Source organism: Microtus pennsylvanicus, chromosome 11, assembly GCF_037038515.1.
Source record: "Microtus pennsylvanicus isolate mMicPen1 chromosome 11, mMicPen1.hap1, whole genome shotgun sequence".
Lineage (NCBI taxonomy): Eukaryota > Metazoa > Chordata > Mammalia > Rodentia > Cricetidae > Microtus > Microtus pennsylvanicus.
In genome coordinates, this window is record NC_134589.1 from 35,699,955 (window position 1) to 35,716,199 (window position 16,245).

Sequence of the window (16,245 nt, forward strand, 5' to 3'; positions counted from 1 at the left end):
GACCCTTCTTGTTTGTTTGAGCAGATTTAGGTCTGGGGTCCCAGCAATGAGCAAATGAGACACCAGCTGCCCCTTAGGGAAGCCAATGAGACTTTAGGACACAGGTTTAATGAAATCCTTTCTTTCCCCAGAAGAGACACGGCAGTGCATTCGATCTGATGCCAGAAAGCAGGGGCAGGGGAGAGCCACCTGATTGTCTTTAAGACAGGATCTCACTATATTGTACAGGCTGGCTCAGGGTCTTTTCTTTTCTTTTTCTCCCCCCCTTTTTTTTTTCTTTCTTCTTTTCTTTTTCTTCTTTTTTTTTTTTTTTTTTGGTTTGGAGAGAGAGCTTGTTTGTTTGAGACAGGACTCCCTCTGTGTAGTCCAGGCAATACTCCTGTCTCAGCCTCCTAAATGCCAGGATTACAGGCATGATTACACCCAACTAACCTCAAATTCTCTTTTTTTTCTTTCGAGACAGGGTTTCTCTGTATAGCCCTGGCTGTCCTGGAACTCACTCTGTAGACCAAGCTGGCCCCAAACTCACAGAGATCCACCTGTCTCTGCCTCCCAAGTGCTGGGATTAAAGGCGTGTGCCACTACCGCCTGGCCTCTAACCTCAAACTCTTGATCTTCCTGCCTCAGCTTCCCCTATGCCTGAGTGTATCTGTATATAGATGAACCTCTGTAATTACAGGACTGTTTGCATGTGGTCAGTCAAGTGTGGGGTCACCTACAAATGTCTATGCTTGGTTATGAAGTGCATGTAGTCTCCATATTCCCGTAAGCATAGGTGACTGTGGAGATGGGGGGGAATCATGCAGGTTTCTATTGCGCAGGATATTAACACCGAGACCAGAAACCTCATGGGCAAAGCGGGAAAGACTAGAAGCAGAGATAACTGATCTGAGAAGGGAGTACTAGCCCAGGCTGGGTGTGGCAAAGAGAACTAAGGATCTAAGCATCTACTCCAGCACTAATAAAAATTACTCCTATAACATCCCACGCCCAAAGAGCACAGAGCAGGAACCCTTGGGGCTCTGGGAAAGCGCACTGGATGGGGAAGACTCCATGATTTGTTTAACTCCCTTGGCCTTAGACAGGTATAAGCCTTGTTTTTTCTCTCTGAAATGGAAGTTCCCATTCCGAGAATAAGAAGAACCATGTTTGACATGCAGTGGGTGGGTCCCCAGCTCCTTCCATCAAGCTGAGAAGCAGTTGCCATGGAGCCAGAGGACATCCTGTTCTCTTCCAGAAATAAAAAGAAGAGAGAAGGTGGGCCATGCCTAAGCTAGCTCCCCTACTAGCCCAATGTGACGCCAACAGCCATCTTGGTCTACTGAGTCTGGGCTCCAACTCAGGCTGCTTCTCCCACAGACACAGCTTCTGGCCAGGACATCAGGGCTCAGCATCCGGCAGCAGAGGTCACGCACCAGGCCCTTTTGTCCTTTCCCAGCAGCGAAGCTGACTCGTACCCGTCATCACCTCATTACTGCCGTTGCCAAGGGCCCTGCCCAGGGGATTGGGAAAGAGCCCGGTCCTTTATTTACGGGCCTGGCCATCCTGAAGCCCTTCATTTCCCTGCACCCCGGTGTCATCCTGTATGGGTCATGATCACTCTACTGCCCCTGGACTGACCTTCAGCAAGAGCCCTCATGGGCAAGCACTCTGAATACCAAGAGGGAAGGAATGAATTCATTTAAGTAGACCAGATCTTGGGGAATACCCTTTAATTGGGGGACTCCAGAAAGCCTTCCACTGGTATCTCCTTTCTCTCTTTAGGGAGAAGCTACACGCAGTCTGTCAGCAAACCGTGGGGCTGGAGGCCATAGCCACCTCCTCGGAAGCCACAGGATCTGCCCTCTCCAAACTCAGCTTGGTGGGAAGGCTGACCGGTGACAGCCACATCCCACAGGGACCGGAGGCAGCTGGAGCCAGCTGGTTCCCTGAGGGTTTCAGAACCTGGAATGCAGTTTCCTAATTGGGAATTCATCCAGGCCACCAATCCTGCCCCCACCCCAAGAATCTTAGCAACAGCCAAAGTCCCCAAGGTCTGTGAATGTCTCTCTCTCTCTCTCCCCCTCCCCAGCCCAGGTTCCTCAAGGATTAGGTGCTTGTCAGGGGCAGTTGTAGTTGGGGAGGGGAACACCCCAACTTCTTGCTGTTCACATATCACTTTGGTTTTAGTCCACACCATTTACTTTGCCAGCAAGGATTCTGAAAGCCCAGAAAAGAGAGTCCTGGTGTCCAAAGACTCACAGCTAGAGGCAAAGCTTGACCTTGAATTTATTATCTCCTGTTTTGTTTTCCTGTGGAGCCCCTGTTCTGCAATAGTTGTCCATGGTGCCTATTACACTCCCGAAGGTTTGAGCCTCTCTTCTGGTGTACCCTGATGGGAAAGATGCTGAGCCTGACCAGGGTCGCGTGACAAGTTGCTGGCAGTGGACGTGGTGAAAGACTGGTGGTAACTGGACAGGTTTCCAGCTGTGTGCTCTTAAAAGGCAAGAGCTGCTGGGATCTTTGGTGCTTAGCATCCAAGAATCACCCTCACTCTAAAGGTGCCATTTCTTAGCTACCTGCCCCCCGCCCCCCATGTTGAGTCTCCAACTCAAACCTGACCCTGAACCTCTGGTTGTTCACCCCAGCACCCTTCTTGAAACACTGTTTGTTGTTAATTTTTGAAGACAGGTTTTTTTTTTTTTTTGTAGTGGTGGTGTCTCTCTGTAGACCAGGCTGGCCTTGAACTCACAGAGATTCACCCACCCCTGCCTGGGATTAAAAGTCGGGGTCACCATGACCCAGCTTCCCTGTGCCTTTCTTATTCGGCACCTTCTCCAGCTGGAAAAACTGAAGATCCAAAGTCTCTCCTGGGCCTTTGGTAGTCTTGTAAAACACGACTCTTGGTTCTCAAGTACACTGTTCCCAGGTGTATGCCCCAAAGTCTCCTCGTGTGACCTTGAACCCAACCTTGCATGGTTCAGTGGAGCCCCACATTCTAAGACGCCAGAGGCGTGTCTCCCAGTGCTCACCGATGCCAGCCCTGACTGTGCTTCAGAGAGACCAGGAAGACCAGAGGCAAGCTCCTTCCCTGTCCTAAGGGGGTTCCGGAGGCCCCCAGCCCAGGCAGGCACATCGAAGGACACAGGTTGTTTCCCAGTCCGGCCTCTCAGGACTGGGAGCAGGCGCTGCAGGACAGTTCCAAAGAGAAATCCCCCACACCACGCTTTGAGCTCTCTAGTTGATAGCCACAGCCGTCTTCAGTAGTCTCTTGCAAGTTTCTGGGCTTGGACCTACAGCGAGGTTCTGTCTCACTGCCCATTTCCCTGACCCAGGAGCATCTCAGGTTCTGGCAGGCAGAGTGCCAATGCCTGCGGATCGGCCCCTGGCCTGGAGCGCCATCTCGTGGGTACGTGGGGAGTTCCTGCCTCCTGGAAACTGGACAGGCATCCGCGTCCCGAGCAGCCTCAAAGGGAAGTGAATTGGGGGTTCTATGCACCAACAAACCCGATGGACAGATACGCGCCCCTAGAGGGCCCAAAAAGAAACTCCGCGAGGCAAGCAGTACTCCGGACACCAACGCTTTCCCCGCGGAGCCACCTGCCTGCGCTCTGGCAGACGTGACACAAAGCCCAGAGACCACTTGGAGCGTCCGGCCTCCTCCAATGCTCGGGGTCGTCCTCCCCGCAGCCGCCGAGTCCTTAGAGCCCGGGACTCTGGACCGTTGGCTGGACCTTGTCTACCGGGATAGTGCTCCAAACTTCGGGGTCAAGGGCGGAGAGGCGGAGGTGATACGGAAAGAGGAAGCGAGATTGGATTTAGGGTCGTTCACTAACTAGAAAGAAGGTGAGCTCAGAGTTGCAACTCCGATCTCTCCCAGACCGGTCTGTCCCTCGGCAATCACCTCCTCCTCGAGAAGCAGGGAGCAGGACAGGATCTGAGCCCGGGCAGTCGAGGGCGAGTGTCCCGGAGAACCCAGCGCGGCGCGCTCCTCCCCCAGCCCGAGAGTCCGGTGGCCGCTTGGGAAGGTGGAGCCCAGTTCCACGCCCCCCGGAGGGCAGGGCCTTCTACTGAGGCTCAGACGCCGTCGGTGGCAGCCGGAAAGTTGGGAGGGAAGGAATAGCTCGACGGTCCGGAAGCCTCGGATTAACCGCGAGGGAAATGCCGTGTCCTAGGTCTCGGGATCCACGCAGTTGAGCCACTAGGGGTCTCATCGAGCCCCCGAATTCTGAATCTCCCAGTTCTCCCGTGAATCACAGTCAATCCTAAACCAGCACACAATTCTGCCAGACCCCCACTCCCCATAGAGAGTCTAGGCGACGCGGTATGTCACCCACCAATAGGCCTCAACGGCCCCTCGACCCGTTTCACTCACAAACGCCCCTCTGCAGACAGGTTTGCCGTCCAAGGCCTCTGGTAGCCGGTCCTGAAGGGTTAAGAAGGCCGTGGGGTACCGGAGCTGCGGGTACAAGGGCGCCTGGGCTAATTGGCGACCCCAGAGACAATGAAGGCTGGAAGGCTGGGAAGGCTGGTAGCTTAATTGGGCCTGGGAGAAGCCTGGCCTTTGTCTAGGACAAGGCCCAGCTCGTAGGCTGCAGGATCCCCATGCTGCACTTGGCCTTGAAGCAGCTGGGCCCCAGCGAGCACTGGGTGGGCAACTCCGGGAGGGGGGCGTGAAAGGGCGAAAGCAAGGAGGCCGGAGGACTCTCCAAACTGCGCTCCAGGATCTGAAGCCCGACCCGAACTGCTGCAGCAACCGCCAGACTACAACAGCGGCCAGGCTGCTGCAGCCGGCCTTCCAAGACAGACCCTCTCGGGTGGCTGTTCTGCTGCGAGCACGTCCACCACCTCAGGTGGTGCCCCCTGGTGTCCGCAGGCTGGGACCCACAGCTAACTCCCAGGCTTCTTTCCGGGTTAAAAGTGAGAGGCCGCAAGAAGCCAGTGCACGCCTTGCTCTGTGAATTTTCCGGACTTTTCTACCGAGAGCGACCTCGAATAAAGGCAGAGCTAAGGAGAGATGCTACTTGAACTAGGGGAGGAAGCGTTACTGTTCCTGCTTGGTTCGTGGACCACATCGCGGGGTCAGTCCAAGTAGATTAGAGACAGGGAAGCCATAACCCACCCAGGGTTGGGATGATCTTCTACCTCTCAACCCAAACCCCGCTCAGCTCTCTTTCCCTCAGCCCATGGAATTCAGCGTAGTTTGGGGCAGCCTTCTCCCAGGAAGTTAGATAAGTGTGTCATCCCAGGAAGGAGTCCTGATCATCTGATGCCCCAGAATTTTCAGTTCCACCTGCATTTTTACCCTCCCTGTCAAACCCCTGTCCCTGATGTCCCTGGGCTAGTTGGAGGTCATACAAGCCCCACGGGTGCACAGCGCCTAAAGAGCCAATCTCCTTGGTCAGTCCCCCTGGATTTAAAGGAAGGAAAGTGGGGGTGTTCAACGACCACAAACCCAGGGGCATATTGAAGCAGTAACTGCTTGCGAGTCACCCTGACCACGTCGGTTAAGGACTGAAGGCACCTGCCAGTTTGGTGATATTGAGAAGGGAAGGCTGTGGCCCTCTGGAGGGAAATGGATGGGAGTAGCTGTCCTTGATGGAGTGGGTCTTGGGAAGTACTAGTCCAATGGAACTGGTGAGACACAATGAGACCCCCTGAAAGTCACCAACCAGCCTGAGGCAGGGAGGGGGACAGCTTATTGACCACCATACTCACATCCCGGGAGTTAGTCGAGGTCTAAAGAGGAATTTTTGGGCCAGATTTTGCACTCTATTCAGCAACCCAAACACAGAAAAATTCCGGAAGGCTGAGTGACTGAATTCTGAATTCTGGGGGCCGTGGTATTAAAGGAACACAGTCACCCCAACACACACACTCGAAAGGAGAAAGAGAAAAGGGAAGTACCCACTTCCCAGTCCATGCACCCAGAAAACGTTGAAAAGAGGTGATGATGAATTTTTCACAGTGTCCTAGAAGTCAGAGACCAGGCCGCTCTTCTGCGCTTGGCTTGGCTCTAGCGACCAGGTTCCGGGAGCAGCAGGAGCTGCGGACACACAGTTAGTGGCCAGCAGAGGGAGCCCCGGGCTGCGGGCCTGGGTCGCGGGGGACTGCGAGGCTGAGCGGCGCCTCCAGGCCCAGCCTGTGCCCGGCACCGGCGCCTCGAAGCCTCGCAGGCCTGCATGCCTCCCCAATCGTGCCGCCACCGTGGCCGAGGTGCAGCTGCCCGGCAGATAGGGACACCCAGCCTTTTTTTTTAACCCGCCGTGTCCCTTCTTCTGCGCCCACAGAGCCCCAGCCCCGCTCGGCCCACAGAGCGCACAGCGCGGTTCACTTCGCATCGTAGCGTTTTATTATTTACTCGCTTCATTCTCTTTCTGGAGCAAAAAGTGAAAACCTGAGGTGGGGCCCGTGGGCCGGGCGGGCAAAGCCGGGGCGCAGAGGCTGAGAGGCCCGTGGGGTGGGCCTTCCCTGGGGTTCGGTGCCTCCCCCTTCCCCAACAGCCAAGGATCCTGGGGCCCTGTACAATATAGATGCTCATGTAAAATGAAAAAAAAATTTAAATGCTATGCGTTAATCTCTAAATATATGTACACAGTAATGTACACCTTTGAATAAATTAATACGAATTTGCATCTTCTGTGAACCTTAAAGCTTATTTACACAAATTACCATTTATTTCATAAATATCTTTTGCCCCCTGGGGACTCAAAGCCGAAGTGCAACTTCCTCCGCTGACCCAGGAGTAGGAGGAATAGGAGTGGCGCCTGTCTCTGGTCAGGTGAAGGTGGGAAGACCAAACGGACAGGACTCCTAGCTCAAGTCTACACTGACTTCAGGCTTCTCTGGCTCCAGCATCCTCCACCCCAGTTTCTCACGACGTCCTGGGATACTGTCTAAAGCGAACACCTCTGCCCTATGCACATTCTGGCTTCTGAAGGGACGTTGGACTTTAAAGGAGATCACCTCCACCCCCATATGTTGAAAGAAGGAGGTACCCCCCCCCCCCCGTAGTTGACTCTCGAGCAGATCTGAATCAAATCCAGTGGCTCCAAGTGCGACCGTGTTGCAGGTAGACTGATTCCTCCTTGAGGTCCCAGGGAAGCGGCCCAGATCCCCGACCTGCCACACGAGGCTCTATTCTGACTGCTGAAGCCCGATTTTGCTTCTTTATTTAAATAAATACCCATTCTGTGCCGTACACGGCCCAGGCAGCCGAGGCAGGCAGCCCAGCCTGGGAGGCCCGTGTGGCAGCGCAGCAGCCAAGGAACCCCTTCACTTGGGCGACTCCCGGCCTGGGGAGAGGGCTCGCTGGCTCTCCAACCCACTCACCAGTCTCTGGATGCTCTGCAGTTCACTGGCCGCCTCTTTGGCTGAGCCGCTGGGCGATAGGGCCCCACGGGATGGACCCCCGACTTTTCGGAGAGCCAGCTCGGGCAGTGGGCTAGGCTCACGGCTACTTCCTGCAGCCTTGGAGCCCTCCGCAGCCAGCCCGGTGGTAAGGAGACTAGTGCTAGGTGGGATGGTGACCGGGATCTGGTAAGGGCTGAAGCGCAGGCGAGGCCGGGCACTGCTCAGGAATGGGCTGCGTGATAGGGAACCAGCGGCGGCCGCAGCAGCAGCTGCAGCGCTGGTGGCGGGTAAAGCCGAGGCGGCGGCGGCCGCTGCTGCCATGTAAGTGTAGGGGTAGGGGAAGAGGCCTCCGAAAGTGGGCATTGGGATTCCCTGGAAGAAACAGAAGGAAACAAGGGTTAGACATCTGTCGGAAGGGTGGTAGCCCTAAATCTACATTTGATATACCTTGCCCTACTCGAACCAGAAGTCACATAACTATAAAACCACGGGCTCACAGGTAGAGATGAGCCCGTGTGCCAGGGCCAAACCCAGCGTGTCCATCGCCTAGGGTGAGATGCAAAAGCTTGGAGTTGCCTTGCTCTGTCTGAGCTGGCTGGTATGGTAGGGGTAAGAGAATAAGCATGGGCTGGCGGAACTAGTATGGGCAAAGGCCTAGAGGGAAGACATAGGAAAGGCATGAGGTCAGGTGGCTAGCAGGCAGCTGGTGCTGTCATATAAGGTCCGGCTCATCTAGCACAATGGTTCCTCCATGGCTTCTGTCTGCACGGTCCAAGTTGCTGCAGGAACACAGGCTTGGGAAGCAGGATGCTCACATCTCTTGCCTGCTTGCCTGCCCAGGGGTCTCCTGCCTCAGCCAGAATCTGTATGCAAGGGCTAATCAGTTTATAAACTGGCCTGAATGTTTGACAAAGAACTGGCGGCACTTCTGTGGCAGCTGAGGACAGAATGCAAAGTCTTTGCTGGTGGAGGGCCCAGCAGTCAGGAAGTCCTAAACAACCAGGGCACTCAGCTCCTGAGGCTCCCGATTTGAGATTATCTGACCTTTGAGATAATGGCTTCTGCCCCAGAGTGTGTGCCCATGGAGCAGGTGATTGGGGGCTGACAGTACTAGAGTCGGAGAAAGCTCCAGTCCTGGTTCAAACAGGAAGAAACCAAGATGCAGTTTAGCCTGGAGGAATGCAAGAGCAAGCCCCCACTGTACACTTCAGACCTGGCACTGCGGGTTGGGAGGAGGCGAGGAAGCTTTGAATTTCCCAAGATTTGGTTTCACCTGACACACAGCTACGGGCTTATCCCCCAATGTATCAACTGATTTCTCATAGCTCAGGAGTATGCCCTCCTTGGATTTGCACCTCCTGACCAGGCTGTGTCCAAAAACCCTGACTTTCCGTAATTCCCACAATCACCAGAGTTTGACTGGGGAGGGGACGTTCACATCCACAGAAAGCCAGGGGGTACAGATCAACCCAGTCACGGTGGTTCGGGTGCCCTGGTAATGATAAGCTCTGTTCAAAACTCTTTTCAGAGCCCCACCCCCGACTTTACACATACTCGCTTCTAAACCAAAAGCCACATTTTCAAAAATCTAAACTCCTATTTTCCTTCCCCGGAGATAAGATCTCAAGGGTTCAATTTGCCAGAAACCTCAGAGGGAAGAAACTGAATGAAGGGATTCCAAATCTTTCCACAGGGAATATTCCACCCGAGTAAGGAAAGAGGCCGCTCTGCATCCGATCTCCTTATTGTGCCGCTGGCCACATTTTCGTCAACTCTCCCCTGGGAACTCAGAATTTCAGTAGGAGGCGGTGGGGGAACTAAGACCCCTTCTCTGGATGTGGCTGGAGAGTTGGGGGACTCAGAATAGGGCAAAGACCAAGCCAGTTACTTGTCAGGGCAGACAGCTTCCTAGAGGACCTCAAAGGGGCCAGGGATACCTGTGATGTGAGTCACTTTGGTAGTCAACTGTCCAGAAAATAATGCAAAATTCCCTCCTTCGTTCGTCCAGTCTACAGAGCCTTTTAGAGCCAGTCATGAGGTCAAGGATTTCCTTCTCAAAAGTTTCCTAGGGCCAGAAAAGCGAACCCCATAAAACCCAAGAGCAATCCTAACTGGTCAGTCAGAAAAGTGTTGTGGGGTGTTCTCTCACCCTTTGCTGGGGTTAGAGAAGGAAACAGGCCCAGAGAGGACCAGGGACTTTCCTAAGGTCACACAGGGTTCAGAAGTAACGTCCGGGTTAGATCATAAGCAAGCGTTCCGTTTTAACCTCTCAGGACCTAGAAGGCTTTCCTGTAGACCGGATTAGGTCTCTCGGAGGATGAGTGCCTACAGTATCTCTCAAGCTCTCTGCCGGTCTCAGTCACCACCAAGCTGGCCTCCCTCCTTCCGCTGCCGGCAGATCACAGGCCTTACCTGAGATGCCAGCATGTGCTGGGAGAGGTGGAACGGGAAGGGCGCCGCGGTGCTTGCTGCGCTGGCTGCGGGACCCAGCCCGCCTGCGTCCAGCCCCGCCGCGGTTCCGGGTCCCGCGCCTCCGCTATTGCCGCCGCCTCCTGCCACCGAGGCTAGCAGATGACCCATGCCCATGGCGGAGAAGGCTCCGGGGCCCATAGCGAATTGTCCTGGGTGCAGGAAAAGAGGCTGGCCAGCTCCCAGCGGCCCAAAGAACTGCTGCCCGTGCAGGTGGCTGGAGAAAGCCAGGCCGGGCAGGTGGCCCGCACCCAGTGGGGACGCACTGTCTGTCTGCACCACCAACGGCGCCAGGCTAGGCTCCTTGCCCTCGCCCGCGTCCTTTCGCCCCTCGTCCTTTCTCCGGGCCTCGGCGCGTTCCTTCTCCAGGCTCCGCAGGCCAAACGGGCCGTCCCCACTGCCCTCCGTTGTTTCCTTGCTGCCTCTCTCGGGGCTGCGCCGCTCCCGGGCGCGTTCGGGTTCGGTCAAGCGAGCAGCGGGGCTGGCGTCCCGCGTAGGGCTGCGGCCCAGGGGCGCTGCTGAGCGCTCCTCGCCTGGTCGCTCCAGCTCAGCGTCGCTGTCGGCTGAGCATGGCTTCTCTTCGACTGCGGGGAGAGAGGGAGCACGGGTTACAGGGAGCAGGCGGAGACGGACGCGGCGCCCTGTCCCGGGGAACCTGGGCCAGGTCGTCAACACTTTAGACAGACCAGCCGTTGGGAAGGTCAAGTTGGGAGAGCTTCTAGGGGCCAGCTGCAGGTCACATAAATCCAAGACCCCATTCTTACTGAAAGAAAACCAGCCCTGAGAAGAAAACCTCATTTCTAACCACACATCCCACGGGGGATCCAACTCCAAAGCCTACCAAATGTCCTGGCTGCCAGGGACAGTCCTTAAATGGAACCTTAAATGGAAGGACCAGACTGGAAATTCTAGCCACATCCCGGTCACTTTTATCCAGGTCTTTAAGATTAGCCGAGCGCTGAACAAAAAGGTCGACTTTAAGGGGCACCCTAAGGGGACACTTCCAACTCCTACTTTCCAGACTTGGACCAACCGAGTCTCTTACCTCGAGTCCGGTGCAGACGCAGGGGACTGGGCGCTGCGCTGGGGGAGGGCGGTGGTTCACGCGCAGGCGGAGGGTCGCAGGACGAGGCATCGGACTCCGCGCCATCACGCTCCGGCTTGCAGTGTTCCTCATACAAGCGGAGAGTCGGCAGCGTTAGCTGCTTCCTGGGAGAGAGCAGAGGGAGATGTCAGCCGCCAACGCACCCCTCATGGCTTCCTGTGGCCGGCGCGTCACAGGCTACCCGCTGATCCCTCACCTTTTCTCTCGACGGCCGTTCCCGGTGTCCCGGAAGCCCTTGGCAAACGGGTTGTTGTCGATCTTCAGTTGTGTAATCTGCAGGACCGAGGAAGCGGCACAAAGTCAAGACCTGGCTCTTCTAGCATGGCCGGGGGCACCCTGAGGTCAGCGACTACGGGCCACGGAATAGAGAGCCGGAGGTAGGGGGTGGGGTCGTGCCACCCACCAGGGATAGGAAGCCGGGAGGTGAGGCCGGCAGGCAAGCACCTAGGAAAGTGACAGGGTCTCTTTCTTATTCAAAAATAATCCCTCAGCACGCACACACAGGCCCAAGCAAACAAACAGGCTCCTGTTAAACTATTCGGTACCTGAACACAGCGCCCGCACACCCAAGCCCGCAGGTCCAGGCAAAGGCAAATCACTGCACTCACAGGCCCAGAAGGGCAAGTTTACAAAAGATAAAAATAAATAAACAAGTGCCTATAGAATCCAACGAGTTCACTCGCTTCCATATATAGCTAAGGCACTTCTTAGGAGACTAGGCAAGACCCCTGGTTTACAAAGACACAAGCAAAGACACTGGGACCCTCTCATTTAATCCACTATGATTATGAAGGCATGGACAAGTGGAGAAAGCCTTTTCACCTGAAGGAGAATTGTCTTGGTTTTTCCCACAGGGCCTGGGGCCTGGATAGACCCAGACGAGTGGCTTAGAGGAGCTCACCAGAGCTGTGCCACCTGTCCCACTCTTTGGCTCTCTTGGAGAGTCAAAATTGGACCCTGCATTCCTAGCATCTGTAGAACTTGGGCAGATTGCCCCAGGTGCCCTCTTTTCATTTAGATTCCCAGTCATGAGCCAAGAAATGAACGAAGAAAATGTAAAAATGTCAGCGGGAGCCTGAGTCTCTACTAATTGCTAAGTAAACATCTCCACTCCAGCGAGGGCCCAGCTGTTGGAGTGCCTCAGGGGAGTATGTGTCTGTGTGGGTATGAGAGGGAGCCCAGGGGATTTATGTGGGTGCTGCTCTTGCAAATCTGAGTGGGTGGCGGGTTCTTCGAGCTCTTTGCGATGCCCCTGCTATTGGGTGTGTTTGAATGGAGGTTTGGAGCCCGTACATGTTTGGGGATGTAGATGGATGTAGGGGCCAAGTTCACTTCCCGCCCAGCACACCTTGTCATTCTGGTAGGCAGTGACAGCGATGAAGTCAGTCTCTGGGAAGACGTAGGTGCGGAAGGTGCTGTAGGGGAGCTTCAAGATGTCATTGGCTCGGACGATGTGGAAGCGCGGCTGGTACTTGTGCATGGAGTTCAGGATGGTCTGGGAAGAGCGCGAGGTTCAGCTAGCGGCTCCCTGCCCCTGTCCTAAACCTTTCTATTACTGGGGACTGACAGCTTTCATATTCATTCTCTCTCTCTCTCTCTCTCTCTCTCTCTCTCTCTCTCTCTCTTTCGTTTTTTTCACCTGCACTTCTTTTTCTACTTTTCAAAGTTATTTTCTCTCTCTATTACACCCCCCAGTTGAAAACAGAAATGAAACAAACCAGAAACAAACAAAACCCAACTCCGTGCTTTGACTTCACATTCCCTGACCTTGGTAAACTCCTGAAATACTAAGGAAAGAGAAGTGGGGGGGGGGGCTCATGGACTGCCTACAGTGCAATAGCACCCCCCCTTGCACAGTGAACCCCCACCATTGACTGGGATTAAGCAGAAATGAAGAGTTACTCAGACTGTCTCTTGTCTGGGCATCATCTGCCTTGCTGGAGGGAAGTTCTCCAAAAAGGCCTGAAGAGAGCGGGCTTAATTTCTGGATTCTCTAGCCTTAGGTGAGGGTTAGTTACAGGAGTAAGTCTTGGCATTCTCCAAGCTCAGCATATCCCGTTCCACAGGGCCTGCGCTGCTTGACCCATTGCCCATAGCACCTGCCTCTGTCTTGAGGGGCTCTCAAAACCCTGACAGAAGGATCTGAGATTGAGAACAGCTTGGAACTTCCCATCAACTGTCCACATGCTCTTCCCCAGTGGCCCAGTGCCCCAGACAAGGTCACTCTAGGGGTCCTAGAAATCCTGTAGCCTCCCTCTACCGGCTCAACTTTAGTGAACAAACCCAGGTTCTCAACACCTTCCCACTCTCCTCCAACTCACAAAGCCATGCTTGTCGGAAATGTTGTTGGTGAGCTTCAGCTTGTGGAAAGCCACAGGCTTGGCCATCCACTGCTCCCCCGTGGCCGGACTGTCCGGATGAATGTACATGCGCTTGGGCATCTCCGGGTCGGCCTTGCCAGCCACCATCCACCGTGAGTTGTGAAACTTATAGCGGCAGTCATCAGCAGCCACAATGTCCATCAGCAGGATGTACTTGGCCTTCTTGTCCAGGCCGCTGACTCGCACCTTGAAGGGGGGGAACATCCGCCTCGGAGGGAGGGAAGGGGAACATGCTATTGGGACCCGGCTCTTCTTTACCCCTTTTACCGTCCTGATGACAGAATACCCCTGCCTGATTGCCCCATCTATGTTTGTAATACCCCTCTGTTTGTGCTGTGCTCTTACTGCTACTGGGAAGAAGACCCAACCTGCGGTTGTTACTCCCGAGACATCTCATTTCTGCTGGCCAGACCCTGTTTTGTAAAGTCTTGAATGAGCTTTGCATGCAGGTCTGTGGACCTTTCTTCCACTCTGATCTGGGATTAAGGCTGGTGCCCAGGAAAGGAAACTAGGCCCTTTAGAAATACGCTGGGTTTTTCTGAATTGCCCTGAAATTCGTTCAGGGGAAACACGCTCTTCATACAGGGCTCATAGAAATAAATTAGCAAGGCCCTTGTCTGGGGAAACGATAGGCATAACCTTGATCAGGGATCCTGTGTCTGGAGTTCGGGGGAACAGGGTGAACCTGAGGCCTGGACTCTCAGAGCCTGAAGTGTTGGGAGGATTGGGCATTATGTTTTTTCTTCCGGCTTTAAGGCCTCAGGAGGTAGTTGGTCTTGAGCTCCATAGATAAGCAAGACTCTAGGGCCTAGCTGCAGGCTCAACAACTCAAGACCCGCTGCAGGAACCCAGCAGCCGGTCTGGAGCAAGCAGGAGGCGGGATGCTAGTCCCGCTATGGACTCCAGGGAACGGAGCGGAGAATCCAGGGAAGGTTCCTTCTCCTAGGAACTCCTAGATCGGCCCGGAGGCAGAAAAGCGAGACCTGAAGGGGCGAAGGAGATCCGCTAGGGACGAGCCACTGGGGCTTTGAGATTAAGAAGGATTGGGACTATTCTTTAGGAGCGTGTTTTCGTTTTATTTCAATCGAGGGATGCTTGCTTTTCTTTTTCTTTTTAATTCGCTCCAGTGCCAAACGAGAAAACGTCAGCTTGCTTGTCTGTGAAGAGGTGCGTGGCGCCAGAGCCAGAGCGGGGGAGCCGAGAGCACCGGCTCCGGGTGCTGGTGGGTGCTGTCCGGTCCCCCAGCCCGCCCGCCCGCCGGCCTGCCGGCCACCCTACCTCCCGGACTTGGTGATGACCATCTCGGTGCCCAGCTTGTGGAACTGGTCCCACAGCTCCTTGGCCTCCAGCGTCACCTTGGGGTCGTCCTCCACCTCGTCCTCGGGTTCCAGGCTCTTGAGTGAGCGTAGATGCGCGGCGGGCGGGTGCGGGCCGAGTGCCGAGACGTGCAGCCCCGCCTCGGCGGCCGCTGCGGCCGCTGCAGCCGCTGCCGCCGCCCCCGCCAGGCCCGGGTCGGGCAGAGGCTTGGCCAGCGCGCCGGGCGGCAGCGCTAGCGCCGGGAAGAAGGAGGGCTGCGCTGCCGCCAGGAAGGCGGACATGGGGAAGTCGGCGGGCCGTGGCGCGTGGAATGGGTGGTAAGCCATGGCGCTGGCTGCCAGCGCCGGCTCTCTCATCGGGACATCCGGCCCAGGCACCCGGGAGCCGGGGCCGGGGCCGGGGGCGCGCGGCTCGGACCCCCGGCCCGGGCGGCGGCGCGAGCGGAGGACTGACGGCACCGGGGACAAGCGCGGCAGCTGCTTCTCCCGGCTCCCCGTCCCGCGCACCTCAAGGGGCTCGGGGCTCTGGGCGCGGGGGCGGAGGGGGTTCTGCGCGGGGCTGGGCTGGGCTGGCCGGCTCCGGCGCCGGAGACCACGCGCGACTGGTTAGATCTTGTCCTGATCTCTGGAAAACTGTGACTATCTCACATGTCCTGCCCTGCTCGGATCCCCCTGCGCTAACGAGCCAGGCCCCCCTTGATTGCTGATTTTACGCTTTTTGGACCAATTGTGGGTCTCCGGGGGCGGGGTTTTGACAGCTCAGGCCAAGCTCTGGACGGGAGGGGGGCCAGGGAGAAGGTGTCGGAAGCCTCAGCAGTAAGAAAACATGTCAACAGAATAAAATATTAACCAATGACGGGCCAGCGGGCCCCGAGACCCCTCCCCCTGGCCTGGCCCCCACCCTGCCGCCCGCGCCGGCCGCTGCCTGGGCGAGGACTGGGAAGCGCGGAGGGCCGACCTGACCCGCAGAAACGGCCTGAGGCAGGGGGCGCCCGGGTCCCAGGGCCTTGGGGGAAGGACCCCTAGCAGCGTGCCGGCCCCAAGTGCAAAGCATTGACACGTTCCGGAGAGGAGAGGGGGCGCCCTTTCCCTCCCGCGCCGGGAGGCCCGGCGGCTCTGGCCTGCGCCCCAGCCTGGCCTCCCACCCCACTCGCGGTCACCGCCCCGGGTCCATGCACTTCGGAGGGAGGCTGCGGGCACTGGAAAGCGAGGCCGGTGGGCGGGCAAGTCAGGAGGCTCGGGCGGCCGAGGGCCCGGAGCCGAACTCAGGTAGCCGGAGCCGGTGAGTGCGGAGCCATGGTAGAACCCCGATGGGGCCTGCAAGGGCGGGAGCGGGATGCGGCCTTGCTCTGGGGAGATGCGGGGACCCCCCCACACCTGCGTCTACCCCCACAGACAGGAACCTGTGGTTCCAGGCGGGCCCTGCATTTAGCCCAAAGTAGGTCTGTGTTAGGTTCCCAATCTAAAGCTTTCTGGCGAATGGGAAAATGGATCCTTGGGGCCAGGTAGGTGAGCGCACCTTTTGCTGAGCCCAAGGAGGTACCGCGCTGGTTGATCCTAGACTTCAGATTCTCCACATGCTCCAGAACGAATTTTCGTCGCATCCGGTACTGGAGATGCAAACCCATCTCTTCCTAGGCAC

At 56.3% G+C, this 16,245-nt stretch overlaps 1 protein-coding gene across 1 annotated transcript; it reads right to left on the reverse strand.

The window, feature by feature from the left end:
• Window positions 1-6,326: 6,326 nt before the first annotated feature.
• On the reverse strand, window positions 6,327-15,462 carry Tbx2 (T-box transcription factor 2). Its single transcript, XM_075991228.1, has 7 exons — window positions 14,566-15,462; window positions 13,228-13,495; window positions 12,255-12,401; window positions 11,103-11,179; window positions 10,847-11,010; window positions 9,745-10,385; window positions 6,327-7,704 (listed from the first exon to the last, which is right to left on the reverse strand). Exons 1-7 carry the CDS (start codon window positions 14,958-14,960, stop codon window positions 7,255-7,257), a joined length of 2,142 nt encoding a protein of 713 aa, XP_075847343.1. The 5' UTR covers window positions 14,961-15,462; the 3' UTR covers window positions 6,327-7,254.
• Window positions 15,463-16,245: the final 783 nt, after the last annotated feature.